The sequence below is a fragment of the Trichechus manatus genome, unplaced genomic scaffold (genome assembly GCF_000243295.1).
Source record: "Trichechus manatus latirostris isolate Lorelei unplaced genomic scaffold, TriManLat1.0 scaffold00087, whole genome shotgun sequence".
Lineage (NCBI taxonomy): Eukaryota > Metazoa > Chordata > Mammalia > Sirenia > Trichechidae > Trichechus > Trichechus manatus.
The window spans coordinates 10,246,079-10,259,564 of record NW_004444023.1 but is presented as its reverse complement, the minus strand read 5'-3'; the positions used below and the strand labels follow the sequence as shown (position 1 = coordinate 10,259,564).

General features: G+C 40.8%; 2 protein-coding genes across 3 annotated transcripts in view; one reads left to right on the top strand and one right to left on the bottom strand.

The window, feature by feature from the left end:
• Positions 1-336: 336 nt before the first annotated feature.
• The window catches only part of NCR1 (natural cytotoxicity triggering receptor 1), a 42,978-nt gene continuing 29,828 nt past the window's right edge, over positions 337-13,486 (bottom strand). For both annotated transcript variants that reach the window (XM_023736368.1, XM_023736369.1), the window contains one exon: positions 337-631. Coding sequence is in view for 1 of the 2 variants with exons in the window: in XM_023736369.1 (XP_023592137.1) it covers positions 618-631 (14 nt within the window). In the remaining variant the exon portion in view is untranslated. The remainder of the gene's footprint in view (positions 632-13,486) is intronic.
• The window catches only part of LOC101359994 (NACHT, LRR and PYD domains-containing protein 7), a 31,944-nt gene continuing 30,227 nt past the window's right edge, over positions 11,770-13,486 (top strand). Inside the window, exon 1 of the mRNA XM_023736367.1 lies at positions 11,770-11,942. Within this exon, the coding sequence (XP_023592135.1) occupies positions 11,897-11,942 (46 nt within the window). The 5' untranslated portion in view covers positions 11,770-11,896. The remainder of the gene's footprint in view (positions 11,943-13,486) is intronic.

Here is a 13,486-nt window from a genome sequence, read left to right as displayed (position 1 = left end):
TGTGTTTAAGGTGAAAGTTCACACAGCAAATTAGGTTCTCATTGAACAATATCTATACAAATTATGCAGTGATATTGGTTACATTTTTCACAATGTGTCAACATTCTCATTTATTCCGTTCTGGTTGTACAGTTGCCAATACTGTAGTTTCCCTACCCTCTTACCTTCTCATCTTTGCTTTAGAGTAATTTTTGACCATTTGGTCTCATATAGATGATTTTTTTTTGACTCCATAGGGTTTTCAATGGCTGACTTTTCAGAAGTAGATTGCCAGGCTTTTCTTTCAAGGCAATTCTGGGTGGATTCAAACCTCCAACCTTTTGGTTAACAGCCAAGTGTGCTAAAAACTGTACTACCCAGGGACTCCTACACTCCATTATTTCAGTGGATAACACAGCTATGACCTTGGCTCTGCTGGCTGCCTCAGCCATGGTCAACATAATCCTTGGATACCAGTAAAGAGTCATTAGTGTCTGTTGTTAGATGAACGTGGGGGCTCTTCTGCCTCCATTTAAGGATGTCTTCTGTCTGTACCATGCGTCTGCCAACAGGAGCACCAGGGCGAAGAAGACCAGGCCAGCCAAGCATTGACGGATGTGATTCTCCGCAGTAGAATTTCAAGTGGTGGGGCCTGGGGAAAGAATGACAGAGGGTGAATACTGTGCTCCTTTGAAAAATCATCTATACGAGACTGAATAGTCAACAATTACTTTAAATCAAAGATGAGAATGTAAGGGGACAGGGAAACAAGATGAAGGGAAACGGAACAACCAGAACAGAAATAATGACAACGTTCACGCACTGTGAAGAATGTAACCAATGTCACTGAACAACTTGTATAAAAATTGTTGAATGGGAACCTAAACTGCTGTGTAAACCTTCACCAAAAACACAGTAAAGTATTAAAAAAAAAAAAAAAAAAAAGAAAGAATGACAGAGGTCATGTTATGGGTTGAATTCCGTCCCCCAAAGTTATGTTGAAGTCCTAACTGTACCTGTAAATGTGACCTTCTTTTGAAAGAGGGTCTTTGAAGATGTTGTCAGTTACATTAACATGAGATCATACTGAAGTAGGGTGGGTCCTGATCCAATCTGAGTGGTGTCCTTATAAAAGAGGAGATACACAGAGACCCACAGAGGGAGGACAGCCATGTAATTTATATATTACATAAAATATGTTATAACATAATGTTCAAATTCTGATGGGGGCAGAGTTGGAATATGGCATCTATAAGCTAAGGATCACTGGCCATCCCCAGAAGCTAGCAGAGAGGCATGAAACAGATTCTTCCCTCAGAAGGTATCACCATGGCCCACACCCTAAAGTGGAATTCCTGAGCTTCAGAACCGTGAGAGAATATGTTTCTGGTCTTACAGCCACTCAGTTTGTGATACTCCGTTACAGCAGGCCCAGGAAACTAATTCAGGCCACTGAGAGATAACAGACCCTTTCTGCTGAAAGCATCCTAAAACTGGAGCCCAGTTCTCCAGTCTACAGGATTGAGCATGTACCCCTCCAGCTCATCCCCTGGAGTGCAGAAAAGACATTACTTGCGTTTCTTTTTATCATCATGGATGATGTGGTAAATCCTTAGGAGAAAGAAAGACAGCAGGTTTACTCTGTTTTAGCCCTGCCTGTTCTTTCCTCGGAGCCGTGGTGGCACAGTGGCTAAATGCTCAGCTGCTAAACCAAAAGGTCAGTGTTTCGGAACTGCCAGCTGCTCTGAGGGAGAAAGATGTGGTGGTCTGTTTCCATAAAGGTTTACAGGCTTGGAAACCCTATGGGGCACTTTTATTCTGTCCTGTAGTATAGCAATGAGTTGGAATTGGCTCCACGGCAATGGGTAATGGTAATACATATATATATATATATGTATATGTTGGTGGTGTTAGGTGCGGTCGAGTTGGTTCCAATTCATAGCTCCCTGTGTACAACAGAACGAAACACTGCTCGGTCCTGTGCCATCCTAACAATTGTTATGCTTGAGCCCATTGTTGGAACCACTGTGTCAATCCATCTCATTGAAGTCTTCCTCTTTTTTGCTGACCCTCTGCTTTACCAAGCATTATGACTGGTCCCTCCTGATAACAAGTCCAAAGTACATAAGATGAAGTCTCGCCATCCTTCCTTCTGAGCAACACTCTGGCTATACTTCTTCTAAGACATATTTGTTTGTTCTTCTGGCAGTCCATGGTATATTCAATATTCTTCGCCAACACCGTAATTCTTCTTCGGTCTTCCTTATTCACTGCCCGGCTTACGCATGCATATGAGGTGATTGAAAATACCATAGCTTGGGTCAGGTGCACCTCAGTCCTCAAAGTGATATCTTTGTTTTCTTAACACTTTAAACGGGTCTTTTGCAGCAGATTTGCCCACTGCAATAAGTCATTTGATTTCCTGACTGCTGCTTCTATGGGTGTTGATTGTGGATCCACATAAAATGGACTCCTTGACACCATCAATCTTTTCTCTGTTTATCACGATGTTGCTTATTGGTCCATTTGTGAGGATTTTTGTTTTATGTTGCGTTGTAATCCATACTGAAGGCTGTGGTCTTTTTGATCTTCATCAATAAGTGCTTCAAGTCCTCTTCACTTTCAGCAAGCAAGGTTGAGTCATCTGCATAATGAAGCTTGTTAATGAGTCTTCCTCCAATCCTGATGCCCCGTTCTTCTTCATATAGTCCAGCTTCTTGGGTTATTTGTTCATCAAACAGATTGAATAGGTATGGTGAAAGGATTCAACCCTGACTCACACTTCTCCTGACTCGGTTAAGATGGGGGTCTTCTAAAAGGTTTCATTCCCCAGATCCCTTTGGAGGCTTTTTTGATTGTTCCCTGGCAGCTAGGGCCATGCAGGTTAGTTTGCATTTGGCTTGTAATCCCTTGTTCTGGTATGGAGCCATAAAGGTTTGAACCTAGGGGATCTCATCCCATTTTTTTTTCTCTTTTGTAAGACAAATCTAGCTGAAAGATGGTATAAAAATTAAGAGTCTCCTTCAAGGACTACTTCTCCTGGTCAGCAAGTATATACTTAGGGCAGGCAGTGTTATAAAAAAAATAAGCTTCTTTCTTTTTAGCTGATCATAAGAGAAAAACTGTCAATGTTTAAGAACGTATCCCAAGGAAGAATCCCCCGGTATGTTTTCTTGGTTTCCTGTTTTGTCCAGTTAATTGTTTTCAAGAGCCTAGTTTTTTACTCTTATGGGTGGTTGAAACCACCAACTCCTTTTGTTTAGCCCACCAGAGATTTATCTGGCATTCCCATGGAAGTCAGGCATTTTCTCAGCTTTGGGAGAGAACTTCCCTTTGGAATCCCAACGCTCCATCTGGAGCGTCTTCAGGACCATGTCACTGAACCCACTGTAGTCTATGAATTAGTTCTCCCCAGACCTCCCTTTTCTTTGACCAATCTATAAATTTTTAAGAATTTCTATACTTATGTTTTAATTCAACCTGAATTTTTTTCTACTAGTTTATGTCTATATACTAAATCAGATCCAGGCAGAGGGATTTCAATCTCCCAATCTAGTCAGATGGAGATATCTATATCTACTCTGAAAACCACAACCAGACCAAGCTGGAGGGGCTTCCGTCTCTCAATCTAGTCAGATAGAGATGTCTACACAACTTCCCAGAACCAGGGTGCACCTACCAAAGACAGACAAACATAGAGAAACCATGTCTGCCTTCTAGCCAAATTGAAAGTAAACTCTCAGAGTCAGAACTCATGGAGCCTGAGGGGTGCTGAACAAAAAAGAGTCTAGGTGGCCACTTTGCCCATCCAGGGAAGGTTCAGTCTGCTCTGGTAGTTGACTCTGGACATTTAATTGGGTCCCATCTGGGTTGCCAGGCAATTTGTTATTGAATGCAATGGGTTCATTGCCTGTACTCTTGTTAAGAATAAGAGTTCATGTGGATTTGAGGCAAGGCATGGTTTATTACTTGCAGCAAGTAAGGTGACAGGGAGATAGCTTTCAAAGCAATGTCTGTCAGAAAAAAGGGCTAGAGGAAGTTTTATACTACTCAGGAAAGGAGAAGTCATACATATTCATTAAATGTCTGGAAATTTCATGCATATTCAAAAAGGGGTGTGGGGTGGGCGTGTAGGCTGCGAACACAACTGGTGACTCTGGAAGAGGCTGCATAGGCCCGGCTCACTATTGTTTCCTCCCCATTGCTAGCCCCCACATTGTCTCATGATCTTGTTTTTCCCTTGGGTTCCAGTGACTACAAAAGGTTTAAGATTAATCGATGTTCCTCCTTGGAGGGTGAAAAACAAGTGATAATGATCTAGGAATGACAAATGGAACAAAGCACCCATCTTGGGACAAGAAAACCAGGATGTCCCCAGATAATCCCTAAGGAAGGATTAACTCATCTGGGATGTGACCACCTCAAGGGGGAACTAACACAAACTTCTAAGACCCATAATCCTGTCCCTATTAAAGGCTTCGGCTGATCTCCAGTTGAGGGATTTTTTTTTTTGGAGGCATCTATTCCCCTCCATCTTCTATATATCGATATATAATAAAACTCTTGCTTCTCACCTCACCCCTGTCTTAGAATTGGCTATTGTGGCAGGCGGCTCCAATCTGCGTTATTGTGGTAACAGCTCAAGATGGCGGCCAGTGTTTCTTTAAGATGGTTCCTCGTGTACATTTGACATCTGTGTGTTCCCAAGAAAATGGCAGTGTATACTGAAAAAACATGGTGACCAAGTTCACCTTCAAGTCACTTATTGTTTTATGGTGCATGTGTCAGGTTTAAGTTGGATTGCCTGAAAAACAACTGCAAACAGGAAGATTAGAAGGAAACAGGGTGGGGTGACTCATTATCTTGGTCTCAAGGTGCTGTTACGGCAATAATGTGGTTTGGAGCAGCCTGCCGCAATAGCCAATTCTGAGACAGGGGTGAGGTGAGCAGCAAGATGTTTATTACATATCGATATATAGGAGACGGAGGGGAATAGATTCCTCCAAAAAACCCTTCTCCCCCACTGGAGATCGGCTGAAGTCTTTTATAGGGACCAGATTATGGATCTTTTGTGGTAGTTTCCCCTTGAGGTGATGATGTCTTAGATGAGTTAACCTTCTACTGGTATTCTTAGAGGTTATCTGGTGACATCTTTGGGGATTATTTTGGGGATTATCTGGCGACATCCTGCTTTTTCTTGTCACAAGATGGGTGCTTTGTTTGGTTTTTCATTCTTAGATCATTATCACTTGTTTTCCACTCTCCAGGGAGGAACATCGGTTAATCTTAAACCTTTTTGTAGAGACTAAAACAGGAGGGAAAAATCACAAGACAATGTGGTGGTTAGCAATGGGGAGTAAATAATAGTGAGCTGGGCCTATGCAGCCTCTTCCAGTGCTGTTTGTATTTGCTTAGAAGTTTTCTATTGACACAGCTTGCCCCTGAGGCCTATCTAGTTCTTAGTTGGTCTCACAATGACCATTTCATTTCTTGACTGCTGCATCCATGGGCTTTGATTATGGATCCAAGTAAGATGACATCCTTGACAACTTTAATCTTTTCTCCCTTTATCATGATGTTGCTTATTGGTCCAGTTGTGAGGATTTTTCTTTTCTTTATGTTGAGGTGTAATCCACACTGAAGGCTGTAGTCTTTGATCCTTATCAGTAAGTGCTTCAAGTCCTCTTTGCTCTCAGCAAGCAAGACTGTGTCATCTGTAATCCTGATGCTGTGTTCTTCTTCACATAGTCCAGCTTCTTGGATTATTTGCTCAGCATACAGATTGAATAAATCATACCCCTACCTCCCAGTTTTCTTGAAGGAGATCAACATAACCTCAGGTATTCTGCCATAAAGATACTAGAAATTTAGCAATTTTATTATGAAAAGGTTAATATTATTAAAAATACAATCACGTGTTTATTCAAAAGCGTAACACAATATTTGATTGCTGTATGATTTAATAAACAACTTGCAAATTGGAGAAAAGTTTCCTTATGCTGGAAGGAATTCTCCACAGAATGGAGAATTCAGAGACTTAAATAACTTTTGCTTAAAGAATACAGTTTTTCATGGTGGTGAATTACTTAATGGCTACTTAATTAACATTAAAAAGGCAACTTCACAGAAGATTCATCCCTCCACCCACCTGCAGTCAGGAGACTTCCAGAAATTCTAATTAAAGAAGCTGAGTCTTATTTAATCACAGGTTAATGGTTTTGTTATGGCCTTCTCTTTGGAACTGCCATCTTGTGTGACAGAGAAAAAAAACAAAACCACTGGCAGATTAATTGTGGGTCAGGAATTTGAAACCCTGGTGGAGTAGTGGTTAAGAGCTATGGCTGCTAACCAAAAGGTCGGCAGTTGGGATCCACCAGGCACTCCTTGGACTCTATGGGGCAGTTCTACTCTGTTCTCTAGGGTTGCTATGAGTCAGAACTGACTGGAAGGCAATGGGATTTTTTTTTTTTTTTTAATAAGAAAAGCTTTCTTCAAATAAAAGGAAAAAAACTATTTTTAACATGGTTGAATAGGAAAATTAATAACAGACATTTTACTTTGATTTTAGGGTTTTTCTTATCCAGAAACCAAATATTAACCTAAAAAACCTGACCTAAAGTGCAAAAAAAACCAAACTAAACCCTTGCCATGGAGTGGATTCCCACTCATAAAGAGAAACTGCTCTATAGCCATGTAAATTTGTCTTATCCTGCTAGGAAAGGACAGCTATCACACCACTACCTCCTAATTTAAATCTCAAAATTTCTCCTGGCTGCAGGTGACTGGAAGGCCAAATTATTAGCACCCATGCCAGAAGCAACTTGTTATCGATGGATCTCAGTAAAGGGGGAGGGGAGGGTTCAATCAATCAAGTTAAGATTAGCTAACAGTTGGTCGTCTATGTTTCTTCCTCTTCTCTTTATAAGCCCCATTGTACCTAGTTTCTTGGAGCCATTTGCTTTTTCTGGAATCAAAATGGCCTCCCTATATGCTTATAGACTAACTGCTCAGGATAAACCTGTTCAAGGGTAAAATCACCACAAAGTTATAGCAAAGCAAAAAGAAAGATTTTATTCGGCATATGTTACAAGCGGCAAAAGTGGGAAGTGGACAAGCATGCTACCAGAGCTATGTGTGCCCCAGTCCAAGGACTATTACAGAATCATCAGTATACACTTACATTACAAATGGGTTAAGTCATGAAAAGTTTCACCTTTTCACAGTTTAGCTAAAAACTGCTAAATCGCAGTGAATCTATATTTTCAATTGTCTTTCTTACTAATTATCGGTATAAATTTCAGTAACGATAGTCAGGAGGGTCTTCACTGGTCCAACAAATCTTGTTGTTGTTAGGTGCCATCCAGTCAGTTCCCACTTATAACAAGCCTATGTACAACAGAACGAAACACTGCCAGGTCCTGAGCCATCCTCACAATCATTACGCTTGAGCTCATTGTTGCAGCCACTGTGTCAATCCATCTCCTTGAGGGTCTTCCTATTTTCCCCTGACCTTCCACTTTACCAAGCATGATGTCCCTCTCTAGGGACTAATCCCTCCTGATAACATGTTCAAAGTAAGAGCGAGGAAGATAACAAATCTTACTGTTACTAAATGCTAATAGAAAAAGGTAAGAGTAGAAAATAAGTGAGTCTTTTGTGCTCTAACGGAAACCCTGGTGGTGTAGTGGTTAAGAGCTATGGCTGCTAACCAAAAGGTCAGCAGTGTAAATCCACTAGATGTCCCTTGGAAACTCTATGAGGCAGTTTCTACTCTGTCCTATACGGTCACTATGAGTTAAAATTGACCTGACAGCAGTGAGTTTTTGCGGTCTAAGTATTTGTCTGAGTGAAAGGTTTCCTAAAAGATGTTTTCCAAGATTGTCCTAGCTATTGTTTTTATATCTGAGGGCCCAACTGATGTGTCCTTGTGAGTCCAGCTCCAGCTGGGTCACATTCTTTATACTCAAGGACAGGGAATAATGGCTCCAATTTTAACTCCTAAGTCAAACTTTATGTTCAAATTTCGATGAGTTTTCATTATTTTTAACAATATAAATTCGACTTCACAATATAATGGGTTGCATCCACTTTGCTCTATACAAAGGGTCAGACTCCTTTCTGTCTTTGCAGTCTCTAATGGATTGCTCCTGATGCATCACATTTTAGTTTAATGCTTATTCAATAATAAAATTTTCCTTTCTGGAAAAAAAAAGTACATGACACAATCTTCACTAAATTTTATGTGCTTTTATATTATACAAATTATATATTAACTTATATAAATATAGCAAACCATTAGCTCATATTGTTCTATAGTATATAATTATTATTATTATAATCATAATATAATAATCCTTACCTCAATGCTTTATGTTGCTCCCCTTTTTCCCTACTAAGTTTACAATTTTTCTCTCTCACTTTCCTTGGGCCCATAGAACTGGAGATAAACAAGTGTCACAAACAGAAAACCCGAAGCCAAAAAAATAAATTAATTAAAAATAAACCAAAATAAAACCTAGAAAAACCCAAGTTGTTTAATTTTTTTTCTCTCTCTTATATGGACATAGGCTAATTTCCAGTTCTAGTGCCCGGAAAGTCTTCAAGTGAAATTCCTGGCGGGAAAAAGGCCTCCAAATAGGCAAAGCAGTAAATCAAATTAATATTCTCATTTTAATGTCAACATAAATTAATGTCATCAACTGTCATTATAAATTAATGTCATCAACTTAGGATATGTAAATTTAATGTAGACTAGGCATGTATTTCAATAGTGCTCGACTACTAGCCAAAAGGTTGATGGTTGCAAGCCACCCAGAAGCACCTCGGAAGACAGGCCTGGTGATCTGCTTCTGAAAGGTCTCAGACTTGAAAGCTCTATGGAGCAGGTCTACTCTGCACACACCGGATCGCCATGAGTCGGAATAGACTTAACTGCAATAACAGCAAGAAGTATGGAAGGAGGCAGCTAATTGCAATTACATCTGGGGTTCTCAAAAGGGAGTGATTTTGCTTCTGTAGGATATTTGACAATGTCTGGAGACATTTTCGGTTGTCACAGCAACTGACATCTAGTGGGTAGAGGCCAGGAACGCTCTAAACAACCTTCAATGTCTGGGGCATCGCCCCACAACAAAGAATCATCCATCCCAAACGTTAATAGCGCTAAGGTTGAGAAGCCTGACCATAGGCTAGGAAAAGGATTGCACATTAGAATCACCTGGGGAGTTTTTGCAAGCTCCTGATTCTCTAAGGCCTACCCCAACCAATTAAATCAGAGTGGTGAGGAAAGGGTCCAGGTGATCCCTATGCAAGTCTCACATTAAAAGTTGAGAACAACCAACTGGTAATCACAATGGAAGCAATTGCATTCTGTACAGGAAGGCCCGCCTCTGCCCCCCGCCCTCTCCCCCTCCCCCCGACTCGCAAGAGCCAATCACAGCATCCGAACGAGCAGCTGCGCCCTCTTATTGGAGACTTCCTGTGTCTGTAATACCCACAGACAGGAAGTAAGTCCTGCCTTAAGGGAGGTAAACATCTTTTCTTCTTTTCTCTTTTAAGTGAACGGTAAATGTTGATTGAGTTTCTACCACAGGACTTTGGAAACTTTAATTGTTGGGATGAAACTTCCAGAAGGATTTTTGAGGTCCTAGTGCCGAAATCTCCCTTTGTTAATTTCAGTAAATGGGTTTAGAGGGGGCAGTTGTGTTGGGGAAAAGTTATTAAAAACAAAATCTCCCAGCTCTGGATATCTCCCCACAAAAATAGAACAATTTTATGATTGAATAATCATTAAAGCAGAATGTGATGCATCATATTAAAAATAATTAAAACTCACCAAAATTTGAACATAAGGTTTATTCTGAGCAGTTATTCTGTATGCATATAGGGAGGCCATTTTGATTGCAGAAAAAGCAAGTGACTCTAAGAAGCTAGGTACAGTGGGACTTATAAAGAGAATAGGAGGGAGAAGAATAGAAGATCAACCTTTGGCTAATCTTAACAGGATTGATTGAACCCTGCCCTCCCCCCTTTACTGAGATCCACTGATAGCAAGTTAACTTTGGCCTTGCTGCTAATAGTTTGGCCATTCACCGGCCTGCAGCCATGAGGCTTTCTGAAATTTGAATTAGGAGGTAGTGGTTTGACAATTATTCTTTTCTAGCAAGATAAGACAAATTTACATTGCTATAGAGCAGCACCTGGTAGGCTTTTGTTGTTTGGCTCAGCTTTTTATGGTAAATATTTGGTTTTGTGGATAAGAAAAACCTTAAAGATGTCTGTTATTTCCTATTCAACAATCACAAGCAATCCACTAAAGAAGTTTCAAAGACAGACAGAAGTCTGATCCTTTATGTAGCTAAGTGGATGCAACCTGTTGCATTCACGGCATCAGGATAAAATTGCTAATTTTCTCCTATCTTTTTTGGCTGGATACCTGAGGTTGTGGGAGTGTCCTTCCAGGAAATTGGGAGGTGGGGGTGTGGTCTTCTTTGGTTACATTTCAAAAGAGTTGGCTCCCTTGTCCTTGAGGGAACGTTCTTGATTTACATACTTTTCGGAGACAGAGAGAATTTACAATGATAATATGCCTACAGTGAATTCTTAAAGAACTAGGGGAGGTGGAGAGCCTTTTCTCTTATTTTCAACAGGGAGAATTAAAATCAATTTTTTTCTATTTGTATTTGTCCTTACAGCTACCAGTGGTTCAGTGTGTTATTCTAATATTTTCATTTTTAGGAGCTTTATTAAAATGTAATTTACGTACCATAAATTATACCCTTTTAAGTGTACAAGTCAATGATTTTTTAGTAGATAGATAAGGTTGTGCAACCATCACCACAATTCAATTTCAGAACATTTCCGTTGCACAAAAATGCTAATACTTGGTCAATCCCCATTCCTACTGTAATTTTGGATGGGTACTTCTCTCTTTAAGGAGACTTGGTGTCACAACGGTTAAACTCTTGTTTGCTAACTGACAGATTGGAGGTTCCAAACCACTCAGAAGCTCCCCCAGGAGAAAGACCTAGCAATTTGCTTTCATAAAGGTTAGAGCCTAGAGAAGCTTAGGTGGCAGTTCTATTCTGTCACATGGGGTCACTGTGAGTTGGAATCTACTTTTATGGCACACAACAAACAACAACTCTCTGTAGAAGTCCCTGGGTGGTGGAAACATGTAAGCGCTGGACTTACTAACAAAAAGGTTGGTGGTTCAAACCCATCCAGAGGTGCCTCGGAAGACAGAGCATACATTGCATATCCTCCTCCTATTGCAGACTTTTCCTTCCTCTGTTGCTCCAGGGGGGGCAGTTATTCTTAAGGAGCAGATATTCTTGAAGGTGCTTGAGAATATTCTTGCTCCTGGTGCAAAGATAACTGGTATTTCATATAAAGATGCTGATTCACTATTTTATTTTTTATTTTATTTATTGTTGTTGTAGAGAGTATACATAACCAAACACACCCATTCAACAGTTTCCGCATGTACACTTCAGTGACATTAATTACATTCTTCAAGCTGTACAATCATTCTCACCCTTCTCAGTTATTCCTCCTCCATTAACATAAACTCACTGCCCATTAAGGGTCCTGTTTGATCTGATTAGCTATTTTTTTTTCTTTTCCCCTTCCCTTCCCCAATTCTTCTTCAGTCCCCAAACCTAAGGTCATACATTTGAGGCAGTATGATGTCACTACAGGCGGAGTTTAGCCTGCAACCTCCTCTGGAGCAGCTGAATTAGGACGAATTGAGGAGATTTAAATCTCGGTTGCAGGTCCTTCCCCTGCAAGGAGAGCTTCAGCAGACACCGTGGTCTGAGGCGGAAGAGGCCAATAGCAAGACACTAGCAGAAATTCTGATTAAAGAAACTCCCCAAAATATTGGATAAGGATTGTGACTCTGACCCGCTTGGAGAAGATGAACCTCATGGATTCGTCTGAGACAGTAAAGGGTAAAATCCTAGGTAAGTGTTCTTACTGTTCTGTGCTCTCTAGTCGATTCTAACTCATAGCTACTCTACAGGACAGAGTAGAACTGCCCCATAGGGTTTCCAAGGCTGTCATCTTTATGGGAGCAGACTGCCACATCTTTCTCTGGAGGAGTAGGTGGTGAGCTGTAACTGAAGACTTTTTGGTTAGCAGCCGAACACTTAACACTCTGCCACCATGGCTCCTTCCCGGGTAAGTAGAACCTGGTAAATACTGGGCATTTGTAAGAAGGAACAAAAGTCCTCTGGGTTTTAGAAACAGCAGGAATGTCATTGCAACTTCCTAGTGTCTCTGTTCTCTGACTGCAAGTGCTGGAAATTTGTACAAGCTGGTGGTGAGGTCTCATCTTGTTTGTGGATTCTTGTTGTTAGTTGCGATTCGACCCCACGTGTGCAGAGTAGAACTGCTCCAGAGGGTTTTTATTTTTCCTCCCAATTGTGCTTTAGGTGAAAGTTTACATAGCAAATTAGTTTCTCATTCAAAAATTCATACATAAATTGTTTTCATGACATTGGTTGCAACCCCTGCAATGAGTCAGCACTCTCCCCTTTACACCCCGAGATCCCCGTTTCCATTCCTCAGGTTTTCCTGAGCCTTCCTGCCTTCTGGCTATGCTTTTGGGCAGGTGTTGCTCATTTTGTCTCCTGTACTTGATCTAAGAAGAAGCACATTCCTCACATGTGTTATTGCTTGTTTTATAGGCCTATCTAATCTTTGGCTGAAAGGTGAACTTTGGGAGTGGCTTCAGTTCTGCGTTAAAAGGGTGTCAGGGGCCATAGTCTCAAGGGTTCCTCCAGTCTCTGTCACACCAGTAAGTCTGGTCTTTTTTGTGAGTTTGCATTTTTGTCTACATTTTTCTCCTGCTCTGTACAGGACCCTCTATTGTGATCCCTATCAGTGTGGTTGGTGGTACCTGGGCACCTTCCAGTTCTGGGCTGAGGCTGGTGGAGGCTGTGGTTCACGTGGTCCGTTAGTCCTTTGGACTAATTTACCTTGTGTCTTTGGTTTTCTTCATTCTCCTTTGGTCTGGATGGGATGGGACCAATAGATGTGTCTTGGCTGGCCCCTCGCAAGCTTTTTAAGAGCCTAGATGCTACTCTCCAAAGTAGGATGTAGATAGAACATTTTCTTTATCAACTGTTATGCTAACTGACCTAGATGTCCCCCGAGACCATAGAACTAAGCCCCACAGTGACTCGGTCCCTCAAGGTGTTTGGATGCGTCTAGGAAGCTTCTATGACTGTGGCCCCTTTGTGCTTTATTATATATATGAAAATACATGCTGTACATACAAGTATGTATGTAAAATTAACCACAGCCTAACCTATATATGTATGTGAGTATATTCCTATACACCCTCCTTCCCCTGTTTAGCATAAGTATCTGCCTATGTATCTGCTTGTAAGTTATTATTAGTTTTTACTGTTGTTGCAGGGTTGTATATACTATAGTATTTACTGTGGTTGCCTCTTTTTTTTTTTTTTTTTGTGTTCCTCTAAGTGTCTTCCTTTGCCTTGGT